Source organism: Jaculus jaculus, chromosome X (assembly GCF_020740685.1).
Source record: "Jaculus jaculus isolate mJacJac1 chromosome X, mJacJac1.mat.Y.cur, whole genome shotgun sequence".
Lineage (NCBI taxonomy): Eukaryota > Metazoa > Chordata > Mammalia > Rodentia > Dipodidae > Jaculus > Jaculus jaculus.
In genome coordinates this window covers 119,640,695-119,658,314 of record NC_059125.1, presented here as the reverse complement: position 1 = coordinate 119,658,314, position 17,620 = coordinate 119,640,695, and the positions used below count along the sequence as shown (strand labels likewise).

General features: G+C 38.6%; 1 protein-coding gene across 7 annotated transcripts in view; it reads left to right on the top strand.

Annotated features, from left to right (window-relative positions):
* The window catches only part of Thoc2 (THO complex 2), a 149,242-nt gene that overhangs the window by 111,677 nt on the left and 19,945 nt on the right, over positions 1–17,620 (top strand). For 5 of the 7 annotated variants that reach the window (XM_045140071.1, XM_045140069.1, XM_045140068.1 and 2 more), the window contains 11 exons: positions 2,561–2,836; positions 5,575–5,716; positions 6,172–6,329; positions 7,422–7,550; positions 7,993–8,124; positions 8,214–8,398; positions 9,074–9,252; positions 9,462–9,564; positions 13,916–14,346; positions 14,518–14,576; positions 15,937–16,053. In XM_045140071.1, the coding sequence (XP_044996006.1) occupies positions 2,561–2,836; positions 5,575–5,716; positions 6,172–6,329; positions 7,422–7,550; positions 7,993–8,124; positions 8,214–8,398; positions 9,074–9,252; positions 9,462–9,564; positions 13,916–14,346; positions 14,518–14,576; positions 15,937–16,053 (1,911 nt within the window). The remainder of the gene's footprint in view (positions 1–2,560; positions 2,837–5,574; positions 5,717–6,171; positions 6,330–7,421; positions 7,551–7,992; positions 8,125–8,213; positions 8,399–9,073; positions 9,253–9,461; positions 9,565–13,915; positions 14,347–14,517; positions 14,577–15,936; positions 16,054–17,620) is intronic. The other 2 variants (XM_045140072.1, XM_045140070.1) reach the window with 1 other exon arrangement.

Genomic DNA, 17,620 nt, shown 5'->3' with positions numbered 1-17,620 from the left:
CTTGTTTTTAAAATTATTTATTTGTTTAGTTAGTTATGAGAAACAGAGAAAGAGGCAGATAGAGAGAATGGATGTGCCAGGACCTTTAGACACTGCAAACAAACTCCAGACATATGCGCCACCATGTACATTTGACTTATGTGGGTCCTAGGTAATCGAACCTGGGTTCTTAAGCTTCACAGGCAAGTATCTTAACCAATAAGCCATCTCTTCACCCCTTAAATTTATTTTTTTCTTAATTAGAAGACTGGTTGTATGGATAAATCATGTTTTTCTCATTCTGTTCATATCATCATCATTATTGTTATTACTACTACTACTACTACTAGAGAGAGAATATGAGTGCTCCAGGGCCTTTCAGCCACTGTGAACAAACTCCCAGCGCACGCGCCACCTTGTGGCCATTCATGGCCTTGCAGTCTGCGTCACTGTTGCTACATGTGGTATATGGAGGATTGAAACTGGAGTTCTTAGGCTTTGCAGGCAAGCACTTTAACCACTAAGCCATTTCTCCAGTCCTTTTTAAAATTTTATTTATTTATTTGAGATGTGGTTGTGAAAGGCAAAGGGGGGGGCAGACAGAGATTGGGAGAATGGGCACACCAGGGCCTCTAGCCACCACAAAAGAACTCCAGATGCATGTGCCACCTTGTGCATCTGGATTACATGGGTCCTGGGGAATCGAACCAAGGTCCTTTGGCTTTGCAGGCAAGCTCCTTAACTGCTAAGCCATCTCTTAGCCCCTTGTTTTATTTTAATTAATTAATTTATTTATTTGAGAGAGAGGGAGGGAGAGACAGACAGGCAGAATGAGAGTATTGGCTCACCAGAGCCTGTTACAACTGCAAATGATCTCTGACACATGTGCCACTGTGTGCATCTGGCTTTACATGGGTACTGGAGAACTGAATCTGGGCCATCAGGCTTTGCAAGCAAGTGCCTTTAACCCACTGAGTCATCTCTACAGCCTTATTTGTTGTTTTTAACTCAGTATGATCCAGGGCTTTCACTTCTGTTTATGGGGATGGTATTGGCACATGCTGTGCTCTTAAACTATGATTCCTTCTTTGTCCATAGTGGGAGAGAACTGTGTAGTAATAGTATGCAAAAAAGGTAGGGACAAATTTAAGGGCACCTGATATATCATTAGAGTTTACCACTGAGTTTGTTATATTTCGATCTAATAATGGTTACTTGCTATAATTACCACTTCATTAGTGTTATGTTACAATTCCTGTCTTGAGTACTCTAGAAGGCCTATGGGAATAAAGGGAAGGCTTTTCTCCCCCTTTATAATATATGTATTCTTTGTGTAGTAGCCCCACCCATAGTAGAGAAGTCTCAGCCATATAAATAGGGGACTTGATTTTTTTGAAGAACTGAGGTAGAAGAATTGCTTTAAGACAGGAATTCATGTTGTTCTGTACCATACTGAGAAGTGGGCATTATTAATAAGCAGGAATGGATTCTAGCTAGCAAGAACACCTAGTTGCCAGAGGTTGGCTGAATTATACTGGTCAGAAAATGGAATGTCATACATACTAGTACACATCTTTTTTGTAGACCATTAAAAATATTGCTTCTTGGGCTGGAGAGATGGCTTAGCGGTTAAGCGCTTGCCTGTGAAGCCTAAGGACCCCGGTTCGAGGCTCAGTTCCCCAGGTCCCACGTTAGCCAGATGCACAAGGGGGCGCACGCGTCTGGAGTTCGTTTGCAGAGGTTGGAAGCCCTGGCGCGCCCATTCTCTCTCTCTCCCTCTATCTGTCTACCTCTGCCTCTCAAGTGCTGGGACTAAAGGAGTGCACCACCATGCCCAGCTATTTCTTTGTCTTTTAAGAGACATAATTTGGGTGGAAGAGATGAATTAGTTGTTACTGTCATTACCTGTAAAGCCTGAGGACCCAGTTTTGATTCCCCGGACCCACATAAGCCAGATGTACAAGGTAGCATGTTCTCTCTCTACCTGCCTCCTTCCCTCCCTCTCTTTTCATTCTCTCAAATAAAGAAAATATACAAAGTGACACATTTTAGCAAAATAAGACTTTTTCTCCTTGGGGTTTGGGAAAAAAAACAGAAGAATATGGATTTAGCCCTATAGCTCTGGCAGGGTTAAGGTTTTGGTCATATGCCTCTTGTAAAGGGGGTTTCTCATCAACCTAGGGCACACCGAATGATGGGAGAAGGAAAGTGAGTGTTAGTGGATTGTTAGGTTCTCGTAATAAATTGGCTGGAGCTGGGTGTGGTGGTGTACACTTTTAATCGTAGCACTTGGAAGGCAGAGGTAGGAGGATCACCGTGAGTTTGAGGCTACCCTGGACTACATAGTGAATTCCAGGTCAGCCTCGACTACAGTGAGACTCTACCTTGAAAAACAAACAAAAATCAACCGAACAACCAAACAAAAAAATTGGCTGCCACAAGGTTCCCAAATTATTAAGCCGTATACTGTACAGTTCCTTTAAAAGAATTGTAGGGTTTTTTTTATTCTGACAGTCAGAGTTATAAATTATATTGTATATATCTATGTATGTATGAATTTGTGTTTTTGTTTAATCTACAGTCAAAATACGATGAACTTAAAAAATCAGAAAAGGGAAGTAAGCAGCAGCATAAAGTTCATAAGTACATTACGTCATGTGAGATGGTGATGGCTCCTGTTCATGAAGCAGTGGTTTCTTTACATGTTGCCAAAGTCTGGGATGATATTAGCCCTCAATTCTATGCTACGTTTTGGTCGTTGACAATGTATGACCTTGCAGTTCCACACACCAGCTATGAAAGAGAAGTTAATAAACTTAAAATCCAGATGAAAGCAATTGATGACAATCAGGAGATGGTAGGTTTTTGTTCTAACAACTCAACTATAATAATTTAGATATTAATGCAGTGTTATTCATACCTTGTAATTATTTTAACTTGGGATTCTTGATGCTGTGATCTTGTTATATTATCGTTATGTGGGTATAATGGTAACTTCTCATTGGAGGGTGCAGGAGTTTGGCAAATGGATGGAAATTATGATTAAGGAAAATTAACACTTGAGTTTGAATTTCTGTTGAAGACTGCTAGTATTTCAGAGTAATCTGTGTAACTCTAACTTTAAGAGCAGTAGGATTTCTCAAATGAGTAACCTTTAGGAATTTGGGGGAGTGGTTAAGGCAAGGTTTCACACTAGCCTAGGTTGATGTAGAACTTATTCTGTAGCCCACAGTGGCCTCAAACTCACAGCAATTCTCTTACCTCAGCTTCCTGAATGCTTAGGATGATTTTTGTTTGGTTTTTCAAGGTAGGGTCTCACCTTATCTCAATCTGACCTGGAATTTACTATGTAGTCTCAGGGAAGCCTTGAACTCCTTGGCGATCCTCCTTCCCCCACCTCCTGATTAAAGGTGTGTTGGTAATCCTCTTTTCCCCACCTCCCAATTAAAGGTGTGTGCCATCACTGTTGGATGTTCAGGATAATTTTCTTTTCTTTTTTTTTCAAATTTTTATTAACAACTTCGATGATTATAAAACAATATCTCATGGTAATACCTTCCCTCCCCCCACTTTCTCCTTTGAAACTCCATTCTCCATCATATCCCCTCTCCATCTCAAACAGTCCCTCTTTTGTTTTGATGTCATGATCTTTTCCTCCTCTTATAATGGTCTTATGCAGGTAGTGTCAGGCACTGTGAAGTCATGGATATCCCGTCGATTTTGTGTCTGGAGGCACACATTGTAAGGAGTCCTACCCTTCCTTCAGCTCTTACATTCTTTCTGCCACCTCTTCCACATTAGACCCTGAGCCTTGGAAGGCGTGATTGAGATATTACAGTACTGAGCCCTCCGGTCACTTTTTTCCAGCACCATGATACCTTCTGAGTCATCCCAAGGTCACTGCCATCTGAAAAGAGAAGATTCTCTACCAAAAGTGAGAGTAGCATTAATATAAGGGTATGAACATTAAGAGAAGTGCTTACTGGGCAGTTTGATGAGCATAGTATATACATTTAGCCAGACAGCAGCAGATGTTACACCCCTAGGACTCATGACTACCCCTGTTTTAAGTTTTTAGTATCAGGGATGTATTTCCTCCCATGGAGCAGGCCTCCAGTCCAATTGGAGGGCAGTTGGTTTCTACCATGTCAGATGTGCCACTATTGCACCCGTTGACTCATTTGGCCTGGCTGGCCAAATATAAGGCTTGCAGTGTCCACTGTTAAGTATCTTCACTGGTGATTTCTTTTTGTCCCATTGAGCTGCATGTAGAATGGCTTCTTCCAGCTTTCTGTCAACTGGTCTACATGGGGGTTATCAGCTCAGTTGCAGCAGGATTTCTCAGTGGCCTTGCAGTCCAAGTATGTGGAATCTTCAGCAATAGGGTCTTACCATCTATTCCTGGTGGGAAGCCAAGGGCCTTGGCAATGGCCTATAATGTTTTGGGGGCATCAGGGATCTCCCTGGCAAACAACTCACTGAAAGGTTTCCCATCCCTGGCACTGAAATTTTTCTATCAACAATCTATGACTCTTGAGTGTTCCATTGTCCAAAAAAATTAGTTTTCCATATGATTTATTTATATTCTCTTAGATTTCGATTGGCCCTCCCTCCACATTTCCTTTACTCAATCTCTTCCCCTGACCTCACTTTGGGCCTTTTCACCCCCATTAATCTATTCTTCTACTTACGTATATACAATACCACCCTATTAAGTATCCCCTCCCTTCCTTTTTCTTCCCTGTATATTTCTTTTCTAATTTACTGACCTTTGCTACTGAGTTATCTTCCTACTCACATGGAAGTTCAATCATCTGTAGGTATGATAGGATAGTTTTATTTACAGAGCTGAGTGTAGAGGTGGACAATCTTTCAAGGTAGATTGAAATTTACAGAAGCTGGAGCCACTTCAGGATTCTAGCAAAGACAGAAAGTATTTTGGAGTTCATAAGATCACATATACTATACTAAATGTTCTCAGTGATTGATGAATTTGAAGAGTATTTACACTAGCTCATGTAGGTCACTGAAAGTCAGGTAGAAAAGTAGAGGGCCGGGCGTGATGGCGCACACCTTTAATCCCAGCACTCGGGAGGCCCAGGTAGAAGGATTGCTGTGTGTTCACGGCCAGCTTGAGACTATGTAGTGAATTCCAGGTCAGCCTGAGCTAGAGCGAGACCCTACCTTTGATAAAAGAAGGGACTAGCATCAGGCTAGAGACCAGCTAGGGTAATTTTTGGGTAAATTTCATATGAGGTACTGAGAACACAGACTATGGCAGAGGCAATGGAAATACATAAAACTTGTATACAAGCAAGATATAGAAGTAGAGAATATATAGATATAGAACAAAAAGGAATGTCAAAGAGGACTTCATGTATGCCTACTGGACATTGCCTGACACGTGGCTACTACTAGTGTTAGCAAGGTGGTCTGTTTAGATGGTGTATTGAGGGTAGCCAGGTTTGGATGTGCTGACACCCAGGTGGACCTACTGTGTGGAGATATTTATAAAGTATAAGTATGTATCTCCTTAGCATTTTTCATTAGAAGGGAGGTACATGCAGTTACAAAGTGTTGAACTTGACTTTGTAGCCTCCAAATAAAAAGAAAAAAGAGAAGGAACGTTGTACTGCCCTTCAGGACAAGCTTCTTGAAGAAGAAAAGAAACAGATGGAACATGTACAAAGAGTTCTACAGAGACTGAAATTGGAAAAGGACAACTGGCTTTTAGCAAGTAAGTTGCTGCAATTGCTACGCCCTGCTGCTGCTAAATTATATATGCAAACATTTACAACTGGGGGCGTATGGAAGACATACTTGGTTAGGTTTGTATTTCACTTCTGTTCACTATTCCATTCTTCAGTTATTCATTAATAAAGAATTAATATCACATGATCCCTGCTTGAGATGATTTAGTTTGTTAGTGAAATTAATTTGTAACAATAATTATAGGAGCTTGTCATTCAACTTTTCTGTATAAAATCATATTTCTGGGGAAACTGTAGATAGAAAAATGTCCACAAGAGTAAAAGTGATAGTCTTTCCCAGGCATGACTTTTTGGTTACAAACTGTAAATAGTTTGAGGTTTTCTTACATTCTATACACTATAGTTAAAATGTTGTTATACTTAGTGGCCTCAAGGCACTTAAGGAAGCTTACCACTTAATATATTCTTCCCTTATTTTTAGAATCTACCAAAAATGAGACCATCACAAAATTTCTACAGCTGTGTATTTTTCCTCGATGTATTTTTTCGGCAATTGATGCTGTTTACTGTGCTCGTTTTGTTGAATTGGTCCATGAACAGAAAACTCCAAATTTTTCCACACTTCTTTGCTATGATCGAGTAAGTTCTTTTTACTGCAACCTTTAAAAAGTCTCACACAAAGATAGATCAATATTATAAACTCTAGAGGTGTTGCGTGTAATGAAAAGCATGATGAACTTAAGAGCCAGGTCCCTGAACTTGGATCTCAGCTCTGTTACTTTCTAGCTGTATGATCTTTGGCAAGTTTCTGAACTTCTCCATGCCTCAATTTTCTTCACAGTAAAATGGGAACTGTTTTGGTAAGATTGTTGTGAAGATGAAATGAGTTGTGACACATTAAAAAAAAAAACATTTAGAATGGTACCTGATATGTATTGAGCCCTAAAGGTTCAACTGTTCTCTACACATTTGACTGTACCAGTTATATAATCATAGCAAAACCTTTTCTACTCTTGTTTTGGTTATTCTTTTTCTTTTTTCTTTTTTTTGGGGGGGGGGTTGAGGTAGGGTTTCACTCTAGCTCAGGCTGACCTGGAATTTACTATGTAGTCTCAGGGTAGCCTTGAACTCACAGTGATTCTCCTAGCTCTGCCTCCTAGGTGATGGGATTAAAGGTGTGCACCACCACATCTGGCCTTTTTTTTCCTCTTTCACTCCTCAAAAGAAACCAAACTGCCCCTCCCCAAAGTGACAAAGTCCTTTATACACTTTATATTTATACAAGCAGGGGAACTTTTCTTTATGTCATGCTCACAGATTTTGCATCTGACTTTTACATTGTTGAATTTTGTAGTTTATGTCATTTATATTACAGCAGAGCTGCTTGCCTGTCTCTAATTTTTATTAGCTATCCTTGCTTACTGTCTTCTCAATCCCAGTAATGGATTGCTAAATTTTCAAGAAGCTGTTATGTGACGATCATGATAAACTTGCCTTCTGTCAGTATAAATGAGCTTTCTTCCAAAAAGTTGTCTGAGTTGCTTTATGAATGTCCTATTTCTTCACCAAAATCAGAATCTCTAAGAATATTTGCAAATGTGAATATAAAAGGACAAAATACATTTATACTAAACTTACTTGGTTACTATGATTTGCTGTAATGCAGTCCTTTAGTATTTTCAACTGATTTTGGCTTTGTTTTTTGCTTCAAACCTTTTTTTTTCCCTCTAGGTTTTCTCTGACATAATTTACACAGTTGCAAGCTGTACTGAAAATGAAGCTAGTAGGTATGGGAGATTTCTTTGCTGCATGTTAGAGACTGTTACCAGGTGGCATAGTGATAGAGCCACATATGAAAAGGTACGATTAATAAACACCCTTCTTTTTTATCCATGCATATAATGATCACTTCCATTTGTCTCTAGATTGGACTGTTTTTAAAGGGAAGACATATTTAAGGTTTAGTTGTAAAATGATGTTTAAAGGCAAAATTAATACATTATTAAAAAGTTGTATACTTTCTTATTCTATTTCAATCTGATGTCCCAAATTAGTATAATTAGATAAGTTAAGTTGTACTTCCTTTTTTTGTCTTTCCTTGAACTTGCTTTCCAGATCCTGTTTGCTTTGAATAAGTAATCCTCCTGCCTCTGCTTCCAAGTACTGGGGTTACAGCTGTGAGCTGCCACTCTGAAACTTTCTTTTTGTGGAATCATTGATCTAGTCTTGTTACGTTTTAGTGTTTGTTATATTGTAGTATATAACTTTATCTTTAAAAGTGACAAATGTTATTTTCCCTTAGGAATGTGGAAATTATCCAGGTTTCCTTACCATATTACGAGCAACAGGATTTGATGGTGGAAATAAAGCTGATCAATTAGATTATGAAAATTTTCGACATGTTGTACATAAGTGGCATTACAAACTAACCAAGGTACAAAAAAGTTGAATATTTTTCAAAGGTTTTCTTTCCTCCTTATGCCTGTACTTTTGTGATAATGGATCTTCAAATGTCTATTGTAGGCATCAGTACATTGCCTTGAAACAGGCGAATATACTCACATCAGGAATATATTGATTGTGCTAACAAAAATACTTCCTTGGTATCCAAAAGTTTTGAATCTTGGTCAGGCTTTGGAAAGAAGAGTGAATAAAATATGCCAAGAAGAAAAGGAGAAGAGGCCAGATCTATATGCATTGGCTATGGGGTAACAAAATTATACTTTAATGTAACTTATGACTAGATTACAGAAGGATTATAAATACTTGAAATTGTTTTACAATGTTGAAGTTTATCTTCTGCTTTACTTCAGGAGATTATGGGAGATAATGCGATCATGTTCCCACAGGCTGGTGAGAGTTGTCCCTTCTAATTATCAACTTCCGGTCTATACTGGATGATAATTTCACAAGCCATGTATAATGTGTCTTGAAAGAGAAAAAGTATAATTTTATCATCATAGTTGAGTTATATCTTTGCAAAATGAGAAACATTATCTAGATAAAAAAGAGTCTAGTTTGAAATAATTATTTTAAGTGTCTAGAGTTTTCTATGAAGACCTGAAGTTAGAATAAAAATTAATTTTTTTTTTTTTTTTGGTTTTTCGAGGTAGGTTGTCATTCTAGCCCAGGCTGACCTGGAATTCACTCTGTAGTCTCAGGGTGGCCTCGAACTCACGGCGTTCCTCCTACTTTTGCCTCTTGAGTGCTGGGATTAAAGGCGTGCATTGCCACTCCTGGCTAGAATAAAAATTCATACTTTTCATTTGTCCTCTGGAACCAAGTAGTGGAGTGAATAACTTGCTAATTTTATTCTATTAAACCCCATGTTTTGTGCTCTTTGGTTTGTGTTTGTATATTTAAACACTTTGTGCGACTTTCAGCTACTCTGGGCAGTTGAAAAGTAAAAAGTCACACATGATACCTGAAAATGAATTTCATCACAAAGACCCTCCTCCAAGGAATGCTGTTGCCGCTGTACAGAATGGGCCTGGTGGTGGTCCTTCTTCCTCATCTGTAGGAAGTGCATCTAAATCAGATGAAAGCAGTACTGAGGAGACTGGTATGCTTATTTGCAGATATTTATAAATACTATCTTTAAATCTGTTTTCTCACATGACCAATACAATGCTAGCCTCGTTTTTTATTTCTTAGTATGAGTAACTGATAGGAACTAATCAGTCTCTTGAATTTTTCTAATTTTCTAATTGTTTCGCTGAGAAATCACTTTATGTTTAGAGCTTATTAAAGAAAACTTTTTTTTTATTTCAGATAAATCAAGGGAGAGATCTCAGGCTGGTGTGAAAGCTGTTAATAAAGCTTCTAGTGTCACACCGAAAGGAAATTCTAGCAATGGAAATAGTGGCTCTAACAGGTAGGAACACTGTGTTATATGTCACAGTTCTAAATTATTTCATTTTTAACAAAAGTATTTTTGAAATTTGCATGCAGAGTAATGGGTTACATTATAGCATTTTCATCATACCTTGTTCTAGTTTGTCCCCCACTTCCCTCCACTTCTTGCATCTTCCTACCCTAGCCCCAATAGTCCCTCCTCTGTTCTCATATCACAAGTGTTCCATTACCCTAGTTTTCAGTCCCCTTAAGATCCCCTCCCTTCTCATAGTCCACTTTCTAGTCCCCCTTCTCCATTTTCTGCCAAATGCCATGATTTCATTTTTCATTTTGGCTGAATAAGATCTCACATGTAGCTGGGTATGGTGGCACACACTTCTAATCCCAGCACTTGTGAGACAGAGGTAGGAGGATCACCATGAGTTCAAGGCCACCCTGAGACTAATAGTGAATTCCAGGTCAGCCTGGGTTAGAATGAAACCCTACCTCAAAAAACAAAAGAAAACAAACAAAATCCCATGTGTATTTGTATCACATTTTATTTATTTACTCATGGGTCTGTTAATGATGGCATCTCATCTGGTTTCATTGTTTATGGTAGCAATAAATATGACTTTCTATGGTATTTTGCCTTTTGGATATATATATATGTTTATGTATATGTATGTACATATATACATACATTCATACATATGATTGATATCTTTAAGTCATTTGTAGGGTTTTTTTTTCTGTTTTTTTTTTTTTTTTTTAAGGTTGCATCTCGTTCTCTAGCCTAGACTTACCTGGAACTCACTATGAAGTCTCAGGGTGGCCTTTAACTCATGGAAATCCACCTACCTCTGCCTCCTGAGTGCTGGGATTAAAAAGGCATGTGCCACTATGCCTGGCTCTCATATGTAGTTTTATTAATTTTGTGAGAAATCTCCATACTAGTTTCTATAGCAAGATAAAAAGAGAACTTTGTCACTATCAACATATAATGGTAATTCTTTGCCAATATCCTTACCAACATGCCTTGATGTTTGCCTTCTTTCTGTTTTTAATGTGTATGTGTGTGCATGCACTAACTCAGGGAGATTTTTCTTTCACCTTTTGAAAAAACTTAAAAATTTTTTTTTTTTTTTTTGAGGTAGGGTTTCACACTAGCCCACTCTGACCTGGAATTCACTATGTAGTCTCAGGGTGGCCTTGAACTCACGGCAGTCTTCCTACCTCTGCCTCCTAAGTACTGGGATTAAAGGCATGCACTACCATACCCAGATTTTTATTGTTTAATTAATTAATTAATTAATTTTTTTTTGTTTTTTTGAGGTAGGGTCTCATTCTGGTCCAGGCTGACCTGGAATTAACTCTGTCATCTTAGGGTGGCCTTGAACTCATGGCGATCCTCCTACCTCTGCCTTCAGAGCACTGGGATTAAAGGTGTGCACCACTACACCCAGCTAAACATACCCAGCTTTTAAAATTTTTTTTAAAGATTTATTTATTTATTTATCTGTGACAGAGAGAGGGAGAGAGAGAGATAGAGTGAGAATGGGCATGGTAGGACCTCAGGCCACTGCAAACAAACTCCAGATGTATGAGCCTGCATGTGCATCTGGCTTATGTGGGACCTGGAGAGTTGAGCCTGGGTCCTTTTGCTTGGCAGGCAAGAATTTGCTAAGCCATCCCTCCAGCCCTGAAACAACTTTTATATATAGCACGATTATCCCCAACTCCCATTACCCTGGGGCCTCTCTTCAGTGGGGTTATGGTAATCACTGTGGGGTTCATGAAGGCCTCAGTCATTCCCTATGTGGTAGCAGGAGACCATGCCTCAGGGTATTCCTGCCTACTCTGTGGCTCTTACATTCTTTCCACCCCCTCTTCAACAATGTTCCCTGAGCCATAACAGGACTGTTGGTAGTCTGATTTAGTATTGAATTATTTGTGGTTTTTGGATTTCTGCTTTCATAGGCTTATTCTAAGTATCTGTCACCATTAACTTGGGGCTGCTTGTCAGGCTAGCAGTAAGAGCAGTGTTCATGATGTCACTTCCTCTGTAATTTCTTCTGGGCCCTGGCAAATGTGGTAGAGGTGGAAAGTCTAATGGTAGGCAGTAAGCTGTCTTATGTCTTTATCAGTGGATCTAAGTGCTCCATTTTCTCTGCCATGTGTAAATTAGACAGATTGTTTAACCCAGCAGAAGAGCAATTCAGGTTAAAGTGTGTATGCAAAGTTGTTTAGGAGATTTTTGGTGTGCTTAGCTGACTCTTTCCTGACCATGGGGTTCTGATTTGGTATCCAGTACCAGATACGAGTTCCCTCCCATTGAATGGGCCTCATGTCCCATCAGAGAACAGTTGGTTACCAGTAGGGGCTGCATGCCACTATTGCATAAGTGTCTACTTCCTGTCTGGCTGGTTAACTTCATCGTCTGCAGGGTCCCCTGCTTATTTTTTGCTGTTAGTGACTGGTGTTCTCTGGCAGCTTCAATGGAGCTTTCCAGCAGAATGAGGGCTAGCCAGGATTGAGCTGATTTCCCTTTTAGTTAATGTCCTATAATTGCAGCCTGTGGCATCTTCAGCAATGGGGTCTTACATTTTAGCTCTGGCAGGTAACTAAGTATTTTGTCTACGTTATTGTTTTGAGGACCTCATTGCTCTTCTTGGCTAATAGTTGACTGTGGAGGATAACCCAATTGTGGGCCTTGGATTTACCAGCCTGTCCTCCTATCCCCTTTATTGGTGGCTATATCATGTAGAATTCCAGCCAGAATGGAGGTTTCCATGGAATTGATACTATTGTCATTCGGGGACGGGGGGGAGTGGTAGGGTCTTACTCTAGCTCAGGTTGACCTGGAATTCACTATGTAGTCTCAGGGTGGCTTCCAACTCACAGTGATCCTCTTACCTTTGCCTCCCGAGTGCTGGGATTAAAGGCGTGCACCACCGCACCCAGCTTTACTGTTGTAATTTTTGTGTAATTCCCTGCCCACCCTTATCATCCGCTACCTCTCCAATTCCCTCCCCAGCATTTAGTCTCTTCCCCGCAACTAGTCCAGAAATTCCTCCTCTTTTACCACCCCGATTTTTTCCTCTTTCCTGGTTTTAGTCTAGATTTATACCCATGTTCCTGGTGTTAACTACTATTTATAGTCATTCCCACTTATTCACCTTCCTTTTCAAGTTTGTTTTGTCAGTGTGTGCATCAGTCTAGCTGGTCCATGAGGTTCTGTATTTTCCTGGCTCCTCCTCTCCTGTTGTAGGTGCTCTGGGACCACATATACATGCATTACTTTGTGTCCAACTTCAAGTGGGTAATGGGGAATCCAACTCAGGTTGGTGGGCTTACAAGCAAGTGCCTTTGACCATTGAGCCATCTCCCCAGCCTGTATTTTAAATGTTATTTATTTGCAAGAAGAGAGAAGGAGAGGGAAAATGGGTGCCTTAGGGCCTCTTGCCACTGCAAAGAACTCCAAATATATGTGCTGCTTTATGCATCTGGCTTTACATGGGTACTTGGGAATCAAACCTGGGTTGTCAGGCTTTGCAAGCAAACACCTTTAACCAGCCTGTGTTTTTATTTTATTTTTTATTTTTTTAATTTATTTTGGTTTTTTGAGGTAGAGTCTCACTCTAGTCCATGCTGACCTGTAATTCTCTATGGAGTCTCAGGGTGGCCTTGAACTCATGGCGATCCTCCTACCTCTGCCTCCCAAGTGCTGGGATTAAAGGCATGCACCACCATGCCCACCTGTGTTTTTATTTTTACAAGTATATATTAAGTATACATGGTCAAGGGTTTCATTATGACATTTTAATAATATATATTATTTTTTACATATTTACCTTCCATAGCTCTCTCTTTTCCCCTTCCCTCCTGCCAATCCCCTGATGGTTTGTGGGATATATTTGGCTATTACCTTGTTATCATCAAAAGTTATGCAGGTACGCAAAAAGTACTTGATATTGTTTTAATCTTTTCATGAGTTCATGTATTATTTGAAGTGCTTTTTGCTTGTCTTAGAGCTATCTTTTAGCATTCTAGGGACTCCCTATAGTAAAGCTTCTGAAATCAATAAGAAGCCCTTTATTATCTTAGTTTTAATTTGTTATTATTTATTTATTTGAGACAGGGAGAGGTAGAGAAAGAGACAGAGAATGTGTGTACCAGGGTCTCCAGCCACTGCAAACGACCTCCAAATGCGTGCTCCACCATATGCATCTGGCTAATGTGGGTCCTGGGGAATTGAACTTGGGTCTTTTGGCTTTGCAGACAAGTGCCTTAACCGCTAAGCCATCGCTACAGCCCCCTTTATTATTTTATGCATGGAATGTATTTTATGATTTTTTTTGTCTTAAAGTCCTATGTTTTTAATTCTTAAGCAACAAAGCTGTTAAAGAAAATGACAAAGAAAAAGGAAAAGAGAAAGAAAAAGAGAAAAAAGAAAAGACTCCAGCTACTACTCCAGAGGCCAGGGTACTTGGTAAAGATAGCAAAGAAAAACCAAAGGAAGAACGGCCAAATAAAGATGACAAAGCAAGAGAAACCAAGGAAAGAACGCCGAAGTCTGACAAAGAGAAGGAAAAATTCAAGAAGGAAGAAAAAGCAAAAGATGAGAAATTCAAGACCACCAACCCCAGTGTAGAATCGAAGTCAACTCAAGAAAGAGAAAGAGAGAAGGAGCCATCCAGAGAAAGAGATGTAGCCAAGGAGATGAAGTCAAAGGAAAATGTAAAAGGAGGAGAAAAAACACCAGTTTCTGGGTCCTTGAAGTCACCTGTTCCCCGATCAGATAGTTCAGAGGCTGAAAGGGGCAAGTGTACATTTCTTTATATTTGCTTACCTTTCATATTTGATGCATGCTTGTTGGTTGTCTCTTTGTTTTGGCAAGTTACCTAGGGATTTTGCTACACTAGTGACTACTTGATGGTTTTAAAAGTTCATCTTTTAAATTACTTTATTCTTTTTTTTTGTGTCCAAACAGAACAAAAACGCCGCAAAATTGATACTCATCCTTCTCCATCACATTCCTCCACAGTAAAGGTTAGTATAGCCTGAGGAAGGCAGCATCCATCCGTATTAGGCTCACCTGTTTGGAATACCAGTGTCCTGACTTCCTTCAAGTCTTGTGCCAAGTATTCACTGGAGCCACTGGAGGTTTTATATTGCATTAGAAAATGAATTTTTCTATATTGGTGGACTGATATTTTTCCTATTGAGTATTTTTGTTATAAAAATGTTAGAACTTCAAGGACCTAGCACTAATTTTATAGTGTTTCAAAGTGCAAGAGAAATTTTACCCAGAAGTGCCTCACTGCTTTAAGCAGTCTTTTTTGGAGTGCAATGGTAGCTACAAGCAAATGAATCTTTTCAGCAGAATGAAGCTATTTTTCGGCAGAAATGTTGAAGAATATATAGCACTGAAGACTTCCTGAATGATGCAGGATAAACAAGATACCTCTGAATTCATCAAGCTTCTTGATGAGCATCATACCGATGTGCCTTCTAAGAAGGAGTCTTGAAAGGAGCTCCATTTTGAAGTCTCCTTGGTGATCAGTTCTCCTGTAGTTCGGTATATGCAGTGAGCATGCAGCTTCTGTTGTATCTTCCCTTGGAGGTTTGTTTATACCCATTGGGTTCCCAACAAGTTGAACCTTGCGTTACGATAAGAGCAGATGTGGCATCCAGTCCTACCACCCAGCAAAGAGAAAGCCCAGGCATTCAACTGCAGCACAAAATCGTGGGTGTAGCCTTCTTGAAGACTCAGGGTAGCCATTCCTTGCTCCATATTTAATTTTAATTCTAAACTCATCTAATTTCATGGAATCTTTGAATTTGCAGTACGTTGAACTTTTGAAACTGTAAGTTATTAATTCTTCGTCAAGAGCACTGTGGTGGAACACTGTAGTTGATTTCTGTTTTCTATTTCATGTCTTTTCCTTGTGGGAGGTATGAGATATCAGTAATCATAGGCATTTTGCAAAAAGCAATTACTGCTTTATAAACTTTTCTCATTATTGCCACTGAATTTGTCAGCTAGAATTAAAAATGCTCATATTGATAATGGAGTTACAAGTGAAGTAAAATTTGAAATCTAAGTAAAAGCTATAAAAGTCTTGTTCTTCCACAGTGACTTCTATTATTTTAAACTTTGGGGTGGAGAAAAAAAAGTTTTGATTTTTTTTTTTGTTGTTAAAGCTTTTTAATTATAGCTTAATATGAAAAAGTGGCATTGAAATTTATTTTTACCTTTTAATCAGAATAAAGATTTTTATTTCTATATTAATAACTATAATTTAAATTTTAAACATTACAATTCCATTACATGGTTTTGTTTTTGTTTTAATATTGATAATGGTTTGATGGAATTTATCCTCACAAGAAGTAGCTGGTTTATTTACAGGTTACAGACATACTTCCCAAAGTTCCTCTGGGTTCTGAGAACTATGCCAGCTCACCTGTCATCTCCATTCATTTTCTACAGGACAGTCTCATCGAACTCAAGGAATCTTCAGCAAAGGTTTGAGCCTTTTAAAATCATCATGCATAAATTAACCAAAACATTTTTAACTTTTATTTAGTAAGTGCTACTGTCCTAGTAACTTCAGTAAACTAGGATCAGTGGGAAAAAGTACTTTGTTTACTTAACATTACCTTTAAAATTTCTTACCTCACATGAAAACGACAATGACCATGGTCCATTTAGAGACATTATTAGGTGTATGATGTTAAACATTTCTATAAACTGTTTATTTGCTGTGTTATGTAATTTTTGTTTGAGTGTAAAGGGGTAAGCAAACATTCCAAACTCAGAAGACCAAAAAAGTAATTTGGTACATTCATACAAGTGTTATAGAAATTGAGTGCATCTTTATCCACGAAATTCTTTGTATCCCCCTCTGCTGATGTGTTTTGGTAGGTGTAGCCTAATATCAGGAGACAGAGGAAGGTATCATTCTTCTGGAGCAGAGTACTCAAACTGGTAGTTGTGTTAGAATTCTTAACTGTTACTCTACTCTCCTGGGTATTCTGCTAATGCAGAATTGTGTGTAGCCTGTGTACTTTATCATGGAGTTCATTTGAGCACTACACTAGCATTGTGTATTGTTCATTTCATTTTGTTTTTTGATTTCTATCTTGTGCTCTAAGGTGATTCTTACAGATCAAATGTAACTTTGAAACAGCCTTTTGACAATAATTGCCTTTATATATGTAGCTATTAAAGGAAATGTCTATGGATTCTGGGCAAACAAGCACTAATTCTTAATATATTGTTTATATTAGTGTGCCTGCGCCCGAAAATACAGCATTTTTTTTCCAGAAAACAATATTAATCAAAAGAGAATCAACTATATTATAAGTACTTTGATTTAAAGTAACACCTTTTAAAAATGTTTATTAGCCACCATAAATATGTATTGTAGTACAGTTGGCCTTCACAACCAGTTTGGGATTATATTTATCAGGGGCAACCATCAATGGCTTGTGTTAGCATTCATGGATCTGTAATAGTCTTAATTTGTGAGTATTTATTGAAATATGCTTTGAAGTGGCTTGAACCTGCTGTTAAATTAATTAGGTTTTTTTTTGTCAGTGATGAAGATTATGATTCCTCGCACTTGTGAAGATTTTCCCTCATATTTTGCATGTCTTGATAGTACATATTTGTCTCATTGCATGCTCATAACAGTACTGTGAGGTTAACTAGGACACATGATAATTAATTGTCTTTTGATAAATCTTGAACCTTTCCCAGTGACATGTAACTTGTTAGTTCTAAGCTGTGACCTAAAATTCATATTTCTCAAGTCTTAGCATCCATTTCAATAATTGCGAAAAGTTCCTAACTCCCTTAGTGAGTTTGTATATATTATTGTTTTAAATATATCTTTTGACAAAAATTCTCAATTTTTTTAAGATGACTTTTAGCCAGGTGTGGTGGTGTATGCCTTTAGTTCCAGCACTCAGGAGGCAGAAGTAGGAGGATAGCTGTGAGTTTAATAAGACTACATAGGTCAGCCTGGGCTAGTGTGAGAATACCCCCCCCCCCCAGCCTCCAAAGAATGAGTTTTTGTGGTCATTTAAAA